Source organism: Aquarana catesbeiana, linkage group LG08 (assembly GCF_042186555.1).
Source record: "Aquarana catesbeiana isolate 2022-GZ linkage group LG08, ASM4218655v1, whole genome shotgun sequence".
NCBI classification, from domain to species: domain Eukaryota; kingdom Metazoa; phylum Chordata; class Amphibia; order Anura; family Ranidae; genus Aquarana; species Aquarana catesbeiana.
In genome coordinates, this window is record NC_133331.1 from 279,144,154 (window position 1) to 279,165,202 (window position 21,049).

The 21,049-nt window shown below is 43.8% G+C and overlaps 1 protein-coding gene across 1 annotated transcript in view; it reads right to left on the reverse strand.

Annotated features, from left to right (window-relative positions):
• Positions 1-5,827: 5,827 nt before the first annotated feature.
• LOC141106751 (uncharacterized) overlaps positions 5,828-21,049 on the reverse strand; it is a 73,189-nt gene continuing 57,967 nt past the window's right edge. Inside the window, exons 9-14 of the mRNA XM_073597677.1 lie at positions 19,556-19,618; positions 19,208-19,305; positions 18,919-19,024; positions 15,690-15,794; positions 15,308-15,397; positions 5,828-11,879 (exon numbers count right to left, since the gene is read on the reverse strand). Coding sequence (XP_073453778.1) covers positions 10,426-11,879; positions 15,308-15,397; positions 15,690-15,794; positions 18,919-19,024; positions 19,208-19,305; positions 19,556-19,618 — 1,916 coding nt within the window. The 3' untranslated portion in view covers positions 5,828-10,425. The remainder of the gene's footprint in view (positions 11,880-15,307; positions 15,398-15,689; positions 15,795-18,918; positions 19,025-19,207; positions 19,306-19,555; positions 19,619-21,049) is intronic.

Below are 21,049 nucleotides of genomic sequence, written 5' to 3' on the forward strand. Positions count from 1 at the left end.
ATACCACCAGGTGAGTAAGAGTAGAGAGAGGAATGTTGCAAATTGGTTAACATAGCGATATTAGAAGTGCAGAAATAACCAGTTTTAGATTCCATGGAGCCACAGGGGGAGATACAAAGAAGACTTTCTAAACAAAAGGTTTAAATCAAGGTGTTAAAGACCAACGGCATCTAAAAGGAGACCCGGCAAAAATCCGGCCTTTGAAAATTCTCAGGGCCAATGCTGGCCCAGACGCAGCAGCATAAAAGAAAAGATTTGTCCCATAGAGAATTTCCTATGGTGGAAGCGCCAGGACTCCACTAGGTGAAAGTACGCCATCCATTCCTGATGAATGGGAAATAGTCTTCATAACTTTATACAGAGAGCAGAGCTGAAGAAAACACACACACTTAGGCCTCTTTCACATGAACGATCCGTTCAGGTCCGCCTGTCAGTTTTTTAGGCGGACCTGAACGGACCCTCCATAGACCTTTATGGAGCGTCGGATGTCAGCGGTGACATGTCCGCTGACATCCGACCCGATCCGAAAAAGTGTATCGTAGGAAAAACCTACTTTTCCATCCGTTTTCGGATCGGATGACCACGGACTCTACGGTCCGTCATCATCTGATCCCCCACAGGGGAGAGCGGCGCTCTGACAGGTCCGTCGCTGCACAGTGTGCAGCGACGGACCTGTTATCTGCCTGCTCAGCGGGGATCCACGGAGCGATCCCCGCTGAGCAAGCGGATATTCACAGGGCGGATCATCACGGATCCCTCCCATGTGAAAGGACCCTTATGGATACAAAAAACTAAGGCATGATTGTTGTGGCAGGGTTAAAGGATCACTAAAGTCATTTATTTATTTTTTTTTTTAAATAACAAACATGTTATACTTACCTCCACTGTGCAGCTCGTTTTGCACAGAGAACCTGGTCTTCTGGGGTCCCTCGGCGGCTGTCTCAGCTCCCCCCCGCAAGGACTCAACACCTTCATGCAAGCTCCCTCGCATGGTGTTGAGTGCTTGCGGGCGTGCTCCCGTGATACAGCCGGTGGCCATAGCCGCTCACTGTATCACTCGGCCCCGCCCCCGGCGCGCCGCATCATTGGATGTGATTGACAGCATCGCAAGCCAATGGCTGCGCTGCTTTCAAACCATCCACTCTAGCCAATCAACAACCAGGCTGAGCGGCGAAGAGGATGTCGGGGGTGAGCGCGGGACTTTCGAGGGGTCAGGTAAGTAAAACGGGGGGGGGGGCTGGGGGGGGGGAGGGGGCAGTATTGCCGGATGTTTTTTCACCTTAATGCATAGAATGCATTAAGGTGAAAAAACTTTTACCTTTACAACCCCTTTAACCTGTTGACAAATGTTTTTTTGTTGCCGGTGTCCATTTCACTTGTAGGGGGCAATATAACCTACAGTCTAAGAATTCTCAATGGACAATAAATAAACTTTCTTTCATTTACATTTGCTTTGACCTAACACACATTAAAGTACCTACCGCTTTGACATGCTTTTTTGAAGCTTTAATGAAGTTGGGCACTTTGTACTGATTTTCTATTTGTTTTAAAGGGGCCCAGTAGAACCCCAGCTCAGTAGTACAGTACCCCCACTCAGCAGATCCCCAGATCAGTAGAACCCCTGTTCAGCAAGTCCACAGCTTATTAGTACCTTTGTTTAGCAGATTCCCCACTTAGTAGTAACCCCCAGCTATGCTGATCCTCTGTTTTTCTGATCCTCTTCTCTATCTGGTCCCTGCTCACCTCCCGCTATATTGCTCCCACGCTGCTCACCTTGTGTGGCATCTGCTAGTTTCTCCTGCTCTGGTGATCCTCTGCCACTCAGTCCTCTCTCTCCAGTCCCCGCACACCTTCTGCTATAGCGTTCCCATGTTGCATGCCAAGTGTGCTGTCTGCTAGTTGCTCCGGTCTGGACCCCGCTCACCTACCTCCACGCTGCACACCAGATGTGACGTCTGCACTAGACATTTCCATAATATATACACATGAACCGGAAGTGACTGCTGATGATGTCTTTCCGGTTCGCTTGTTGGTTTCCCAGTGCATCCTGGGATATCTCATACCTGCAATACCTCTAAAACAAAGTGCAGCTAAAGCTGAATAAAAGCCCTCAAAAGCTACAGGTCCTGTAAGCGGCCATTGTCATAGACTTCTATGGAAGCTTTGAAGACGCTTTGAGGCGCCAAGAAAGCAACATGAGGTATCATTTTTTAAGCAAAGCAAAGACAACTTCCCCTGGTATGTAAAAAAAAAGTTACCACAGAGCCATCTAGTGTACGAAAAGTATGTTGCGCTTACCAATCCTATCACTAGGACTGAAGCCAATATACTAGTCGTGCACCAGCCATCCATTTTTTCAGTTTTCCAAAATCTATATTGAGCTTCAGAGGTAAAGAAGTTATCAAATTTGAAGTGACTATCACGACCCCTGAAGAGCTTTACACAAAATTTGTATAAACAAAGCGTGATATGCCAATTGGTAAAATGAGTGAGGTGTAATGAGGGGAGTGTTAGTCACCATCTGCACCAGAGTGAAGATTTTATGAGTGGATGTTGGGGTCGCTATCTGGAGGCACTTAATTCTGTATATTAAAACTGAGCTTCACCCAAAATGGGAAGTTCTGCTTGTCTGATCCCCCCCCCCGCCCCTCCGCTGCCACGTTTGACACCCTTCAGGGGGGAGCGGTTACCTGTCAAAATCAGGTACCTGCTCCCACTTCCTGGTAAGATCGCCGCAATCTTTGTGCGGTGATCTACATAATTCCTAGCCACTGCTGCTTCTACCCGCTACCTTCTGGGAGACACACTGGTCACCAAAAGACAGCAAGACCATTTAAAAAGCACAGCGCAACTCGCGCATGCACAGTAGCAAACAGGGCTCCCTAGTCAGGTAAGTGTCCCTATCTTAAAAGTAAGCAGCTACAGTATTCTGTACATGGTTAACATAGGACAGAATTAAATTTAGACTTGGGAAACTTAACATTAATAAATTACCGGGACCAGATAGCTTGCAATTTGAAGAGGGATATCGTTGTTATGGCAGCAGCTAGCTACGATAACCCCGGTATCCTCTTCTTCAGCGGGCGGTCCGCTTGCAGATAAAAGTAGTCTCTGCGGCGGATTCACCGCAAGATCAATTTTATCAGGAGAGGGCCCACCCCTCCCGCCGCACTCCGGTGCCCTCCGCCGCTTTTCAGAGCCGCTTGCAGCGGCGGAGGCGATCACGTCCTGTGTGGTATGGAGATGAGTGAGGGGGAAGATGGCCCACCCATCTCCATACCATTGCAGGGCGGAAGCGATGTCAAAACGTCACTTCCGCCCATAGCTCTTAAAGAGGACTTTTTTTTTTTTATTTATTCTCAAACTTTTTTTTTATTGTATGAGATTTGAGGTCTTTTTGACCCCAGATCTCATGTTCAAGAGGTCCTGTCATGCTTTTTTTCTATTACAAGGAATGTAAACATTAGAAATAAAAGTGACACTTTTTTTTTTTAAAGAACAGTGTAAAAAATTAAAGTAAAAAGGTAAAATAAATAAGAAAAAAAAAATTTTTAAACGTGCCCATCCTGCCGAGCTCGCGTGCAGAAGCGATCGTAGTGCTGCATATGAAAACAGTGTTTAAACACCACATGTGAGGTATCGCCGCGATTCTTAGAGCGAGTGCAATAATTCTAGCCCTAGACCTCCTCTGTAACTCAAAACATGCAACCTGTAGAATTTTTCAAACGTCACATATGGTAATTTTAAAGGGTAAAAATTTGTCCCCATTCCACGAGCGGGCACAACTTAGAAGCGTGACATGTTGGGTATCAATTTACTCGGCAAAACATTGTCTTTCACAATATAAAAAAAAAATCATCTAACTGTTGTCTTTTTTATTAATCTAAAAAGTGCGCTTGTAAGACCGCTGCGCAAATACAGGGTGACAGAAAGTATTGCAACGACCGCCATTTTATTCTTTAAAAATGTATGTTTGGGGGGTCATAAGTAATTTTCTAGCAAAAAAAAAAGTTGTTTAACTTGTAAACACCAAATCTAAGAAAGAGGCTCGGGGATGAAGTGGTTACTTGACAATTGCGCAGTCGTGCAACACTGTACCCAAACACAAGGTTGTTGGTATTTGATCACCTCTGCGTTTTTTTATTTTTTGCGCTATAAACAAAGAGCGACAATTTTGAAAAAAAATATATATATATGAAAAAACACACATTTATTCATGAGTTTAGGCTGATATATATTCTTCCACATATTTTTGGTAAAAAAAAAAAAAAAAAAAATCAATAGTCATATATTTATTGGTTTGCACAAAAGTTATCGTGTGTACAAACTATGGGATAGATTTAGGGACTTATTATTTTTTGTATTGTTTTTACTAGTAATGGCAGCGATCTGCGATTTTTAGCGGTACTGCGACATTGCGGCTGACAAATCTGACCTCAAATGACACTTTTTGGGGACCAGTGACATTATTACATAGATCAGTGCTATAAAAATGACACTGGCAGGAAAGGGGTTAACACTAGGGGGCGATCAAGAGGTTAAGTGTGTTCCCTAGGTTTGTTCTAACTTTAGGGGGGATGAGCTCACTGGGACATGACAGAGATCACTGTTCCCGATCACTGGGAACAGAAGATCTCTGACATGTCCCGTCAGAACTGGGATCCGCCTTGTTTACACTGACAGATCCCTGTTCTGCCTCTGTGCTAGGTGTTCGTGGGTCGCCGATGGACAGAGTCCACCCGACCCTCAGGCACGCTCCTGCAGCAGGAGCACGCCACCCGCAACTGTGCAAGCCGCCATACAGGTACAGCGATTCACGCAGCGCTGCCAACCTGCCGCAGTATATCTGTGTGAGCTGGTCGGCATGTGGTTAAAGCGGAGTTCTGCCTAAAAGTGGAACTTCCGCTTATCTGATTCCTCTGGTGCCACATTTGATACCTTTCAGTAAAAAGCAGGTACCCGTTCCCCACTTCTGGAAGACTGGGCCGCGGCAAAGTACATCAGCAGCTCGGCCTTCCTCCTCTTCTGTCAAGCCAGTGAGAGAATGCAGAGAGCTTCACGCATGCGCAGTAGGGACCTGCCCGTGAAGCAAAAAGGCTACACTGTTGGGTTCCCTTACCAGCAATGGCGGGGGCAGCACCCTACCAGCCGATGTAAACATCAGCTGCGGTGCCGACGTCGCTGGACTCCAGGACAGGTAAGTGTCCTAATGTTAAAAATCAGCAGCTACATGTATAGCTGCTGGCTTTTCATTTTTAAAGGGGCGGGTGGAACTCCACTTTAAGAACACTCTATTGACTATGCACTTACACAGAGGTAGACTTCTGTATATGTAATTTAAATAGTGAAGTGCTATCTGGGATTGACAGACTGTTTTTCTTAATTGTACTAATTGATATATTATATATGGTAGCTGCTAACTTTTTTCATATTAATTGTTTTATATAACTTTTTAATTTGTGTGTCCCTCTGACCGTGGAGTGTTTTGGAATTTTCTTCTGATTCTTGACTATATGGGTGTAGCCAGCCATTTTCCCAGTGATTGGAAGCCATTTTGCAGTGGACCTTTCAGCTCTCATACAAGTCAATGGGAATGTCCACTGTGAAATGGCTGCTGGCCACATCCTTATGATCAAGAATCAGAAGAGCTGTGTCCGTCGATGAACGTGAGAGAAAACAGCTTATTTTCTATAGCAATTTATATCGGTGCTTGCCCCTGCAGAGCTTACAATCAAAATGTATATATATTACACACACACACACCCACCCACTGCACATTTTGATTCACCCTTGGAGAACAAACATCAGGACTACAGTACACGTGAAAGAATTTAGAATAATTAGATTTAATACAACAATATTTAGACCTAAACCCCCTGATAAAATATGCAAAAGCTGTTAAGTTGTTGTAAACCTTTACACATACCAACTGAAGTGGCTAACCTCAGGAGATACACAGAGGTTAGGCAAATCCACCTACATAGGTTGTACCTGATTATCTACAGCCCTCTCTGCTCTACATCCATTCTAAGTCCAGAATATACACAGCACTTCTTAGCTTCAGTAGAGAGAGGGCAGGGATATGACGTCACACTGCACAGCATAGAGAAGGAATCCGAGTGTAATCTGAGACCTGGGGGGAAATGGACACACAGCCCCTACACAGCCTCATGGGCAAAAATACAACTCCAGTTGCAAAAAAGTAGGGATGATGTTTAAAATTTCCATAAAAAAAAAAAAAAAAAAAAAAAAAAAAAAAAGAAAGAAGAATGCAATGATATGCAAATATCATAAACCCACATTTTATTCCCAAAAGAATATAGAAAACATGTCAATGTTTAAACTGAGAAAAAATACAATTTTAAAGACAAAAATAAGGTCATTTTATAAAAATTTTTATAAAATTGATGGCAGCAACCTGCCTCAAAAAAGTTGGAACAGGGCCATGTTTACCACAGTGTAGCATCCCCTCTTGTTGCTGGAGTTTTGGGAAAGGAATATTGTCCCATTCTTGCCTGATTTAGAATTCTAACTGCTCAACAGTCCTGGGTCTTCTCTGTTGGATTTTTCATTTCAAGATGAGCCAAATATTTGCAATTGGTGAAAGATCTGGACTGCTACTAATGATCGTTAGTTGCAGCCCTAGTTCACAGACAGTGATTTTTGGAATTATTCCTGAGCCCATGCAGTGATGTCTATCACAGAATCATGCCTGTTTTTAATGCAGTGCCATCTGCATGGCCATGCTTTGTCCTTTGCGCACAGAGATTTCTTCAGATTCTCAGAATCTTTTGATGAGATTATGTACTTTAAATGATGATTTAATATCTTTGCAATTTTACATTGAGGGACATTATTCTGCTATAGTTCGACAATTTTTGGACGCAACGTTTCAGAGATTGTTGAACCTCTGCCCGTCTTTTCTTCGGAGACACTCTGACTCACTAATGCCGCGTACACACGACCGGTTTAGCCGCCGTAATAAACTCCGACGGAATTCCATTTAAGCAGTCTTGCCTACACACGGTCAACTCAAAGTCCGACCGTCCAGAACACGGTGACGTACAACACTTACGACGGGACTAGAAAAAGGAAGTTCAGTAGCCAGTAGCCAATAGCTTCCATCTCATACTTGCTTCAGAGCATGCATCTTTTTTGGTCCATCGGACCAGCATACAGACGATCATTTTTCCCGATTGGAATTGGGTCAGTCGGAAAGATTTAGAACATGTTCCATTTCTAGGTCCGTCAGATTTTTCGAAAAAAAAAAAAGTCTGATGAGGCCTACACAAGATCGGTATATACGATGAAAAGCTTCCGTCTGACTTTTTCTGTCAGACATTCTGCTTGTGTGTATGCGGCATAAAATGCCCTTTTTTAAACAATGTTACTGACTTTCCAATTAACCTAATTAGTTGCAAAATGTTCTTCCAGCTCTTCCTTGTTAGTACCACTCACTTTGCCAGCTTTTTTGTTGCCCTGTCCCAACTTTTTTGAAATGCGTTCCTGCCATCAATTTTAAAATTAACTTTTTCTTTTCTTAAACTGGTAGATTTTCTCAGTTTAAACATTTGATATGTTTTCTATTTTCTTTTGTGAATAAAATAGGGGTAGATTTTACACGATGTCCCAACTTTTTTGGAAATGGGGTTTTACACAGATGATCACCTGCTATGTGCTGGAGGGGGGGCAGCCCTCTCCCAGGACTGTCTGATGACTGTCAGAAATGACTCATGCAGATAACATGGGAATGAGAGAGGAAACAGGAATCACACTAGGTGCTTTGGATGGAGGCAAGTACACAGGTTAGAAGGATATACTTTGTTCTGTTATCATTCAATCATTCAGAGGTTTACAACCACTTTAAATTTTGACTGGTAACACCATTTTTGAAAGGGTCATTCTAACCTATGATGTTTTTTCAAAACTGCCACCAGTACCGACTTTGTAACAAAATGTCAAGATATAAGAATATATAGTACATGAATTACACACAGGGTATTTTATATTGTTATCTCCAGCGCTCCAGCCTTGGAAAGAACTTTAATAGGTTCTACATCCTTGATATCCTGAAGTTTTAAACGTCTCTCTAATTTAGCATATTAATTGATTTCTGTTCCATGAAAGCCCACATTAAAACTGCAGTACAAGTATAGTTATAGTTTATGTAATCTAGCAGCTGTCCAAGTTCTCAAGAAGGTCTCCAAACTCGAATTGTCCACGATGTGTAGGGTCAATCTACACAACCGCCAATGTGCAAAACAAATAGGAAAGTACATGATTTTTCTTTTCAGGGAGAGACATGATAAACGTAAACCAGCAACCACATCTTGAAATAGCAATCATTCATCACCTATAGCAGGGGTCTGCAGACTGTGAAAACATAGGGCCAAGTTACTGCCCTTGGGGGGGGGAGGGGGGCAGACTGTGGCCAGAAAATGCCCTGGCATTGGTAGGAGTAAACAATGCCATAGGCTTGGTGGTCAGTGGGAGTAAAAAAAAATCAGTGTCAGTGGGAGGAATGGTGCCTTATCATTGGTGTTGGTGGGAGGAATAGTGCTGCATCATAGGTGTCAGTTGGAGAAATATTAACCCATAACTGGTGTCAGTGGGAGTAATAGCGCCCATCATTGGTAGCGGTTGGGAGGAATAGCACCCCATCATTGAGGTTAGTGGGAGGAATAGCGCCCCATCATTGGTGTCAGTGGGAGGAATAGTGTCCCATCATTGGTATCAGTTGGAATGAATAGTGCTCCATCACTGGTGTCAGCAGGACGAATAGTGCCCTGTCTTTGGTGTCAGTGGTAGGAATGGGGCTTAGTATCAGTAGAAGAAATAGTGCCCCAAGGGCCAGATAAAGGCAAGCAAAGTTTAGAGACCACTGACCTATAGGAATGGAGCAGAAGTTTAAGAAATAAGGATCTCTGAAAAAAAAAAACAGTATTCCACATTTGGACAATAAAAGACAAAATGGATTTGGTTATGGATAAATCCTACAAAAGGTTAGAACCCCTAGCACAGGGGTGTCCAACCTGTGGCCCAAGACCGCTATAAGTGTGGCCCAGCACAAAATCATAAACTTACATAAAAATGTTGATTTCTTTGGGGAATTTTGTGTAAAACTATGCTTACAAACACATGCAGCCAAAGAAAAATGTCACCGTGTCTCTTTACAGGAATTTTATGTTTTATCTTCCAAAAGAAAAATCTCTCACTCTCCACAATCACGCCTTATTCATGGCAGCAGTTTTCGGCAGCACTGATATTTGTGAGCAACTATTTTCAAGGATGAAGTAAAATGAATGGTAAAATTGGAACCAAAATATCTGAGGAGCACCTTGAGAATTCATCGAGAATTGCTACTCTATCCATCAAAAACAGTGTCAGATATTGCACTAGTTTTATGTTGCCCTCTTTTACTTTTATAATAAAAAATATTACAAAAAAAAATGAAGAAGTTTTATTCCTCAGATTGATATATATTATCTATATCAGCGATCGTTAATTTGTGATCTGCCCGACTTTTTCTGCTCATGAGCTCTCCTTATGGTTATTGTATTGTATGTGCAGCACAAAACAATTCCTCTTCTTCCAATGTGGCCCAGGAAAGTGAAAAGGTTGGATGCCCCTGCTTTAGAGGATTCTTATTTTGGTCTTTTACCTAATTTGCTACCCCAGTGACAGGAAGAGAAAACAAAATATCTTCAACAGGGGCACATCCAGGAACAAAGACTTTATTTGGCTGGAGCTTCGCTTTAAATCCAGGACTTGATGATAAACATCCAGACTTGATTACTTGCTAAACTGCTCCCACATTTAGCACAGGAAAAGTGGGAGATCAGAGGAATGGGGGAGATTTTGGCACACCAAGAAAAAGGACGCAGAAGAGTCTCTGAGTATATAAACTCTCTGTGATATGTTGGCAATAATAAGTCCTTATTGTCAGTCCAATAAATTGACCCAGTTGTAGCTTATTTCAAGAGCTAGAAGCAACTTTCCATGTAGACACAAACAAAAAAGAAGTGAAGCAGTGCCATCTGAGTGTAGTATTGATACAAAATTGGCAACTCACATAGAAAGCAATAAAAGCAATTGTCAAGCATCAATTACCACTGTACTCCGGACCAAACCCGCTGGACACAGGCACCTCTAAGGCTGTCCTTAGCTGTGCAGTGTACCCACACCGACAAGGGAGTACTGGAAGCCACCAGCAGAACAATGGACAGCGTTAGAAGTGCCTGTGTCCAGCGAGTACACCGGTGATTCATGCTTGACTAGCACTTTTATTGCTTTCTGGGAATTACAAATTTTGTGTCAAATTCTTAAGTGTGCAATACTACACTCAGATGGTGCTGCATCCCTTCTTTTTTATTGCTAAAATGGGAGATCACAATGTTAATTTTCTGAGGCATAGTTAGTCCTGCTTTAAGATTCCCCTGAGTGAACTCTTTCATGTCTGTTAAGATACGACTTAAAGTGAAAACTTTTACTGCATTTGGAACAGGAAAATGGCTTCACTCCTGAGTGAGTTCGCTGATGTTTAGTAAGATACATTCTTGAAGCAAAACATTTCCCACATTCAGAACAGGAATAAGGCTTTTCGCCAGTGTGAGTCCTCTGATGTACAATGAGACTGGAACACCGAGAGAAACATTTCCCACATTCTGAGCAGGAATAAGGCTTCTCTCCTGTGTGGATTCTTTGATGTTCAATAAGAATGGATCTGTCAGTAAAACATTTTCCACATTCTGAACACGAGTGCAACTCCTGCCCCGTATGGACTTTTTCGTGTCTTGTAAGGGATATTTTCCAAAAAAAACTTTCACCGCATTCGGAACAAGAGAACGGCTTCACCCCTGTGTGAGTTGTTTGGTGTACGGTGAGATAAGACTTTTTAGCGAAACATTTCCCACATTCTGAGCATGAGTAAGGCTTCACACCTGTGTGAGTTCTCTGGTGATTGACAAGATGAGACCTTTTAGCAAAACATTTCCCACATTCTGAGCATGCATAAGGCTTCTCCCCTGTGTGAGTCATTTGATGGCAGGTAAGGTCTCCTCTCTTGATATAGGACTTTCCACACTCTGAACATGAAAACGGCTTCTCTCCTGTGTGAGCTCTCTGGTGAAGAACTAGGTGATGTTTGGAAGGAAAACACTTTCCACATTCGGAGCAAGAATAAGGCTTTGCCCCAGTATGAGTCCTCTGATGGGTGGAAAGCAGTGCTCTGTGGGTAAAACGTTTTCCGCATTCTGCACAAGGGAAAGGCTTCTCAGACGAGTGTGTTCCCTGGTGCCAAGTAAGTCGCTGTTTCTGAGAAAAAGACTTTCCGCATTCGGTACAGGAATAAGGCTTTACACCCGTGTGGGTATTCTCGTGTTCAAGAAGAATCCACCTCCGGGTAAAAGCCCTCCCGCACACAGAGCATGAATAAGGCTTCACTTCCGTGTGAGTTCTCCGGTGTAGAAGAAGACCAGATCTATAGGAAAAACATTTCTCACATTCTGGACATGAAAATGGCTTCTCTCCTGTATGGCTCATCTGATGGGAAAGAAGGTGGCTCCGCCGCGGAAAACATTTCCCACATTCTGAACATGAAAATGGCTTTTCTACTTTCTGACTTCTCTTGTCTGATGCAAGTTTGGCTTTTTGGATAGAGGATTCACCATGCTGACTTGTGTAAAGAAGTGAGTTTTCAGCAGATGGAGCCCTATGTGTGGATGAACTGCTTAATAGAGCAACGCTGTGAAATACTGGATGGAGTTTTGGGGTAATAGGGTTATCTCCTGACGAATTGGATGTTATGTCATCATTTTCTAGATCACCAGCTGGAAAGAAATTAGTACGTTCTTCCATATTGTACTGTCTGTATCGGCCATCTGGAGAAAAAACATATGAAAGAACGTTACATTGCTCCAAGCAAATATACAGTGGGGACAGAAAGTATTCAGACCCCCTTACATTTTTCACTCTTTGTTATATTGCAGCCGTTTGCTAAAATCATTTAAGTTCATTTTTTTCCTCATTAATGTACACACAGCACCCCATATTGACAGAAAAACACAGAATTGTTGACATTTCTGCAGATTTATTAAAAAAGAAAAACTGAAATATCACATGGTCCTAAGTATTCAGACCCTTTGCTCAGTATTTAGTAGAAGCCCCTTTTGATCTAATACAGCCATGAGTCTTTTTGGGAAAGAAGCAACAAGTTTTTCACACCTGGATTTGGGGATCCTCTGCCATTCCTCCTTGCAGATCCTCTCCAGTTCTGTCAGGTTGGAAGGTAAACGTTGGTGGACAGCCATTTTTAGGTCTCTCCAGAGATACTCAATTGGGTTTAAGTCAGGGCTCTGGCTGGGCCATTCAAGAACAGTCACGGAGTTGTTGTGAAGCCACTCCTTCATTATTTTAGCTGTGTGCTTAGGGTCATCGTCTTGTTGGAAGGTAAACCTTCGGCCCAGTCTGAGGTCCTGAGCACTCTGGAGAAGGTTTTCCTCCAGAATATCCCTGTACTTGGCTGCATTCATCTTTCCCTCGATTGCAACCAGTCGTCCTGTCCCTGCAGCTAAAAAACACCCCCACAGCATGATGCTGCCACCACCATGCTTCACTGTTAGGACTGTATTGGACAGGTGATGAGCAGTGCCTGGTTTTCTCCACACATACCGCTTAGAATTAAGGCCAAAAAGTTCTATCTTGGTCTCATCAGACCAAAGAATCTTATTTCTCACCATCTTGGAGTCCTTCAGGTGTTTTTTTTAGCAAACTCCATGCAGGCTTTCATGTGTCTTGCACTGAGGAGATGCTTCCGTCGGGCCACTCTGCCATAAAGCCCCGACTGGTGGAGGGCTGCAGTGATGGTTGACTTTCTACAACTTTCTCCCATCTCCTGACTGCATCTCTGGAGCTCAGCCACAGTGATCTTTGGGTTCTTCTTTACCTCTCTCACCAAGGCTCTTCTCCCCCGATAGCTCAGGTCTAGGAAGGGTTTTGGTCATCCCAAACATCTTTCATATAAGGATTATGGGGGCCGCTGTGCTCTTAGGAACCTTAAGTGCAGCAGAAATTTTTTTGTAACCTTGGCCAGATCTGTGCCTTGGCACAATTCTGTCTCTGAGCTCTTCAGGCAGTTCCTTTGACTTCATGATTCTCATTTGCTCTGACATGCACTGTGAGCTGTAAGGTCTTATATAGACAGGTGTGTGGCTTTCCTAATCAAGTCCAATCAGTATAATCAAACACAGCTGGACTCAAATGAAGGTGTAGAACCACCTCAAGGATGATCAGAAGAAATGGACAGCGCCTGAGTTAAATATATGTGTGTCACAGCAAAGGGTCTGAATATTTAGGACCATGTGATATTTAGAGCTGGGCGATTTTCTCAAAAAAAAAAAAAAAAAAACTGTGATTTTTAAAAAAAAAAACTTGATTCACGATTCGAATCGAGTTTTTTTTTTTGGACGCCGCGCCGGTCCCGAGGAGCTGCGGGCAGGAGTTTTTAGGCGAGGCCGCGGCGTCCGGCCTCGCAGACTAGGCCGAAGCCGCAGCCTAGCCTAAAAATTCCTGCCCGCAGCTCCTCAGGACCGGCGCAGTGAAAAAAAAAAATCTAAGCCAGATCTTGTTACCAAGCAGTTGCTGGAATTTTGTGCTGCTTTCCATGTTCTTTAGGAAAGCTATCTCCATGTTGGCTGAGCAAAGGTTTGTTATTTCAGGCCTCTTATCATGCACCTCCACCACAGAACAGCATATGGGCAATCATTCAGCAACAGCTTTAGTGAAAGATGGAAATCTGCGCCACAATACAGTATTCCAACTGCTGCCCAGAAAGTTCACAAGACAACACAGTCAGTGTTGATGGGGGAATCCCTCCCGCAGCGCTATTGTGTTCTGCTGGCAGTTGGCGGGGGGTGTGGGGAGCCTTCCCAGCAGACAGAACATGATTACTGCTAGCGGCTGTAGTCACCTGCACTAATCCAATGTAAAAAATCCTGACAGGTTGGTTGTACCTAAGTCAATCCATGGAACGACTTGGGTACAACCAGCCTGCCCATACATAGATCGAATCAGTCCCTGCTGAACCGGCCGAATTTTGATCCATGTATGGCCAGCTTAAAGTGATAATAAAGGCAGAAGTTTTTTTTTTTTAAAGTGGATATAAACCCGATTCATAAACTTTAGCTGGGCACATCTTATCTCTCTCCAAAGCACCGTCCCGTGCATTTCTCTTGCACCATAGCTTTGTTATCAGCCTGATAATGTCTGACAAGTTTTCCGACACAGGAGATAAAAGCAGCCTGAAATTTGTGTTGTGGGAGTTTGCTATAAATAGATTAGCGGAAAGCTTGCCTTCTCACAGCAGAGCTCTGCACATTCCTTCCTTCCATTGCCATTGAGGTGAGGGGGTGTGTGCCTTTCCTCCAATCAGCTGTCTTGGCTGTATGCCCAGACTTCACACTCAGCGCTGAACAGGAAGAGAAAATCTGTAACACAATGTGCATTTTCTAACGGATATATCAAGCTGAAGACAGCAGATATACATGTAAAACTTATGTAGGGAGATTTGTTTCATCCCTGTGTATCATCTGAGGCTGTTCACTTCACTGGGTATATGTGAGGGTTTACATCCACTTTAATGCATTATATGAATTAGGATAAAAAAAAAAAAAAAAAAAAAAAAAAAAACCTTCTGTGTGCAGCAGTTCCCCTAATACTTACCTGAGCCCCATCTCGATCCAGTGATGTTGCACGAGAGCCTCAGCTATCCGGGACTCTTCCTCCTCACTGGCTGAGACAGCAGCAGACACCATTGGCTCCTGCTGCTGTCAAAGTCAGTGAGCCAATAAAAAGAGAGAGGGGGCAGGGCCAGGCCAGGGCTCCATTTCTGAATGGACACACAGAGCAGCGGCTTGGCTCTGGTGCTTCCATAGAAAGCTACTTGCTGTTGGGGCACTCAACAGGAGGGAGGGACCAGGAGCACTGGCGAGGGACCCGAGGAGGATCTAGGCTGCTTTGTGCAAAACCATTACACGGAGCAAGTAAGTATAACATGTTTGTTATTTTTAAACAAAAAAAAAAAAAAAAAGAAAAAACAAGACTTTAATCTCACTTTAAACAGTTGTGCTAGAGGGGGGCTGAACGTCACAATGGATTGCATGGTGTTGGTGAAAATAGCCAGAAGAAAATCAAAGTGATTGTTTGGAAAACAAGAGCACGGCTGGCATCCATGCCGGTACCACTCCTATAATGATCATAACAAAGGATTTTATTTGAAATGTTAACTACAAAGCTGATGCTTATCACTCACCTGCGCTAATTTCTAAATTAATCTCCTCTTTAATTTTCAGATTTCCATCTTCTGTCTCAGTTTTGACACTTCTCTGGGTCTCTCCGGGGTCTGTGAATAAAGATAAGAGTGAAGCCCCCTGTACTGAGATGTATGAGAGACCCCAGGGAGTGTGTGTGGGGGGAGACTGGTCACGTCTCTTGGCTGGTAACACACAATGACATGATGTGAGGAGGAGAGCCGGAGTCTAATAGAGGCTGATGTCTCCTGACTCCCCCACTGGGCACATTCTGTCTCCCCATTACTGTCTACTGACAGAGGAGGGGGGAGAAGAAGAGATTGTTGTAGCGACTGAACAAGGAGAATCTGGGACTCTTCTCTGGATTTAGTGTTTATTGCTCACCTGTGCTGATCTCTGGAAGAACTTCCTCCTCTTTAATCCTCACATGTTCTTCTTCCTTTTCCCAAGCTTTGCCGTCTCTCTGAATGGCTCTGGTGTTTCCAGAATCTGTGAATACAAATGAGAGAGAAGCCTCCTGTACTGAGATGTACAATATGAGAGACCCCAGAGAGTGTGTGAGGCTGGGAGCCTTTCTGGTCAGCAGAACACAATGATAACTGCTAGCCTCCTGCAGCAGTCGGATGTAAAAAAATCCGGCAGGCTAGTTGTACCCAAGTCGATTGATGGATTAACTTGGGTACAATCAGCCTGCCCATACATGGATCTAATCTTGGTCAGTCCCTGCTGAACTGGCTGAATTTCGATCCATGTATGGCCAGCTTTACAGAGGCTGATGGCTCAGGACTCCCCCACTGGGCACATACTGTCTCCCCATTACTGTCTACTGAGAGAGAGGGAAAAAGATAAGATTGTTGTAGTAACTGAACAAAGGAGAATCTGGAACTCTGCTCTGTATTTAGTGTTTGTAGTCAACGTCTAGATACTGGAATACAACTTACCCCAACTACGGCGGCCTGAAGTGTGCCATGGCCGCGAGGAACAGTATGCTTAAAAGAGGGCATACCCTGAGTATGAAATAAGCAGTATAAGGGGTATGGGTGGGAGGGACTAGGTAAAAACGCTAGCTGACGAGTAGGAGGGGGGGGGGGATTATAAGCCCCAGACTCCTCCTACAAACTCAGGCTAGCCAATGGCCAGCCTTCTAACTTGTAGTCAGCCTCTGGATACTGGAATACGACTTACCCCAACTACAGCGACCTGAGGTGTGCCATGGTCATACTGCCAGAGGTTGTATAGGGAAAGGAAGTAGTGGGCTATCAAGAGGAGCCGCTGCAAACAGAGGATAGCTGGTCCACGACATCCACTGGACAACAGATGGTGTTGGTCTTGTAATAGTTGATGAAACCCTGACCAGTCTGCCGGTTTTTGTTATTGGGTAGTTGGAGTGAAAAGTGATCAGGATATCTGGTGAGACTACCCTTGAGGAGCACTGATGCGCTATGCCTGGCTTGGGATACCTCCCCGGGTCTGAGGAAACCAAAGTAACACAGAACGACAGCAGTCTTGAGGACAAGGCTGAGGTCTGAGCCAAACGGTGACAGGGACAACAAATCAGACAGCCCACGGAACATCTGGCCGGTGATCAGCAGACGTGTCAAACGAGACTGACCCTGATTTCTCTGTATACCTTTCAGAATGGCTTTAATGGGATGAGCCGCAAAAAAATGATGGTCTATCAGGATCCTGAAGTGACATGAAGTGCTGAATACCCGAGAAGTACAATTTGATGGTATTGAATGAAATTGACAACTCGCCATGACAATAGGCAGCAAACGCCAACATGTGTTTGACATCCCCGACCCAATCACGAGGATAAAGGGGGCTTTCCGAAACATGCGACATGTCCGAATCTGTGGAAAAAATCCAACTTTAGACCATCAAACCCCCAGAAACTCAAATCCTGAACAAACAAAAACACCCTACCGTGCCTAACTCTGAATAAAATGAAAGTGCAGTGAAACCAAGCAAACATACCGGAACATCGCGTGATAGTGAATCTAGTGACCAAAACCCCCTGTGTGTATGTAGTAATCGAGCTCGAGCAACCTGCAGCGCAAAGACAGGTAATTAAAAACGAACACTCAGAGCTTGTAACCTACAGACCCTGGTAGGCAGAAATAGGAATAGAAGTGACGTGCAACGTATGAAGTACAGGCGAAAAGACTGCAGGTATTACAATCATTAAAAACGAAACCTCAGCCTGCACGGATCTGTAGACGTGACAGATCCTGGTATGTAATGCCACTAGCTATGACCCCTGACTGAAAGACACACAGAACACACCTTGTTGTTGCTGAACGTAAAATGTGGAATCCACCTGAAACAACATCATGAGGTATGCACTAAATAGAATGATGGAATGAACAAACAGAAAATCAAAAACTTAACAGCAACATAAAATAAAAAATAAGAGACCCCCTGACCAGAGTGAAGCGTGAGCTCTGTGGTGGGAAAAAAAAAAAAAAGAATGGTGAAAGTGCAGCAGAGAAAGCATCATGAATCCCCCTCTGTAGAAAAAAGGTGAGGGGCTGAGGGAACAGGCAGTGCGTGGCAGTGCGTATGCGACACAGCAAACTGCCCGAGTCACCAGTGACATGCCCAGGACTGTGGGCCCTGGAGCCGAGCCCTGCCTGCCCTGATCGTGCTGCCGTGCGTGATGCGGCACCCCGCGAGGAGCTGAACCTGCCACCTTTGGTGGAACAATGAGGCCCAGCAGCTAGCAAGAATGGCACTAGTGATGTGCCTGGTACTATAGCCCATGGTGCTGGAAAGGCTGACGCTGGCCAAACCAACACTGTGGCAGACCCAGTGATACCCTGCACGTGGGGGTCGGGTGACTTAATGCAACCCCCGGAGGAAAAAAAGCAACTAGCCCTGACAGATTAACCTGTCGTGACGTATCCCTCACCACAGGGCCAGTGACCGCCCCCCTGTGACTAGCATGGTGCCCCGCAAGTGTGACGAATCTATGCTGACCACAAATGCCGCACGTGCAGACCGCTGATACCTGCTGTGTGGGGGCACAATCCTGCCAATCACGAAATATGTGAGCCCGCCTGTCCACACCTCCTCCCGTGTCAAGTGCCTGAGGTGAAACCCCCTTAATTAAAATGACACAGCAGTGCTATGGAACCACCATCCCGATAGTATGACCCTGCATCTCTCCTCCTTGCTCCCCCCCACCTCCTGGCACTACAACTCCCAGACCACTGAGTGCTTTAGGAGCACCACCCACGGTAGGTACCTGCACTGATTTACCGGAGGAGAGCCAAAGATGAAAGGAGCGTCCCCACTGCAAATCTCCCGCCGTATGAACCCAGGAATGATGACGTTGATACATCCCGTGCCTGATCCGGAATGCAGAGACAAGAGCTTCCGAAGCGCCTGACAGCTGAGACTCTCTGACCCGATGAAAAAGCTGGATGGGGGGCCAAGTGACACAGGAACCGCAGGCTGTGCTTGACCCAGAAGTGACGTTATGACTGCTTTCCTCACTAGGAAAAAACGCTAGCCGACAAGAAAGTAGGAAGGGGGGGGGGGATTATAAGCCCCAGACTCCCCACTAAAAACACAGGCTGGCCAATGGCCAGCCTTCTAGCTTATTACTCACCTATGCTGATCTCTGGAGGGAATTTCTCCTCCTTATATATCTGGTCACTCCTTAAATAGGTCTCATCTGCTTCTTCTTTAATTTCAACTTTAATGGGATTTTCACCCTTAAAAATGAAAATAACCTTATTACATGAGAACCACTAAACAAACATACATACATATACATATATATATATATATATATATATATATATATATATATATATATATATATATATATATATATATATATATATATATATATATATATAATACACATTTCTGTAAAGACTCTTCATCCCATCTACCTGATCCTCCTGAAGGATCTCCTGATGTTCCTGTGTGGAGTCCCGGGAATACAGAGGACAGGGACATCTCTCTGGGGGATTTCTGTTCCTGGATCCATCTGTAGAAAACACACACACTGACTGAATACATTGTTTCTATGTCTTTATATCCCTCTCATTGTCAGCTGTTTTTGCATTTTTTTGCATACATTAAAATGCATATATTAGATATGAAGATTAGTTAAAACCCTCAAAACATTATATATTTTCTGAAAGCATAGACAAAGGATATAATGGTGGAAGATGATGTATCTACGGGAATCCTCAATACTCTTCTCTCCTTTACAAGAAATTAAAGTCTCCTCTTACCTGGTGATGTGAGGGGCGGCCGGTTCTCCATTATGAAGTCCCTGTACAGATTTGGCTGTCCGTCTAAATGTGCTCACTCCTTTTGCTCCGATCTAATAATGTCATAATAAAAAAATGTATCTGTAAAACAAACATATATTATACATTTCCATGTACACTTCTGTCATTAGAACAACAGTTCTTCTCTAGTCAAGGTCTTCAGACTAAGCGTTACCCCTGAGGTGAGCGGCTCTGCTATTTCTAAGTGTACTTTCATACTGGGGCGGGGGTGCGTTGGTGGTAAAGCGGCTCTAGTTTTAGCGGCGCTTTACTGCCATTTTAGCGGTGCTTTTCAGGCTGCTGGCAGGGCACTTTTAACCCCCCGCTAGTAGAGCTGCACAATTAAACGTTAAAAAATCGTGATCTCGATTCAACCCTCCTGACAATCTCTATTGCAGAGTTTACTGATTCTTTCATATGGAGAGACTTATCTGCTCACTCAGCTGTCAAAAGAAAACATCTGGGCAGTCTGCCAAGTTTTTAACATGAAACATTGTAACCAACTCTTCTTTCTTAGATCAAAGGGATAAACTTCTGTGTGAAAAAAAATCCAGGCAGTCTGCCAAGTCTTTAACAAGGTGTAAATGCAGGAAGTTTAACCACTTAAAGTCTAAATCTTTTTCTGACACTTGTTTCTTAAGTTAAAAATCAATATTTTTTGCTAGAAAATTACTTGGAACCCCAAAGATTATATATATTTTAGCAGAGACCCTAGGGAATAAAATGTCAATTGCTGCAATATTTTATGTCACACTGTATTTGCCCAGCGGTCTTTCAAACACAATTTTTTGGAAAAAAATACACTTCAATGTAATTGATCCAGTCAGATGGTGGTCCTATTTTCTATCCGTCTGGCGGATCGGATCATATATGATTGCATGAAAACAGACAGGCGGTCTGTTTTCACCCAATTTTCTCATAGAGGAAAGTGGGACTGTATCCGTTTCCACTCTGTACAGTGAGCGGAGATGGACCTGTCATCCACCTGTTCAGTGGGGATCAGCGAATCGATCCCCCGTTAAACAAGCGGAGTCCTCCAAACAGAGGCGTCCGTGTAAAAGGGGCCTAAGAATACAGAAGGGGTCTGATGACAAAGCCTTGGGGGGACCCCGCAAAAAGAAGAAGAGGAGTTGGAGTTGTAAGTAAGACTAATGCAGCACTTGGATAGGTAGGAAAAAACTAGGATAGAGAAAGTGCGAAGAGTTTGTGTTTGTGGGAAGCAGTGTAATTATATTGAAATATGTGAGCACAGGGATATCATCCCGAATATAGTAGCAATGAGGGAGAATGGGTATTGAGACTTTAAATATACCCCCCATGTGCACATTTACCACCTAAACAAATACTAATAACATACAATATGTCTAAAAGAATTTTTTCTTTATTTTACACAATATAAAAAGCACATGTTGCTATGATCAATAATAGTACATTACAAAAATCTGTGAGTAAAGT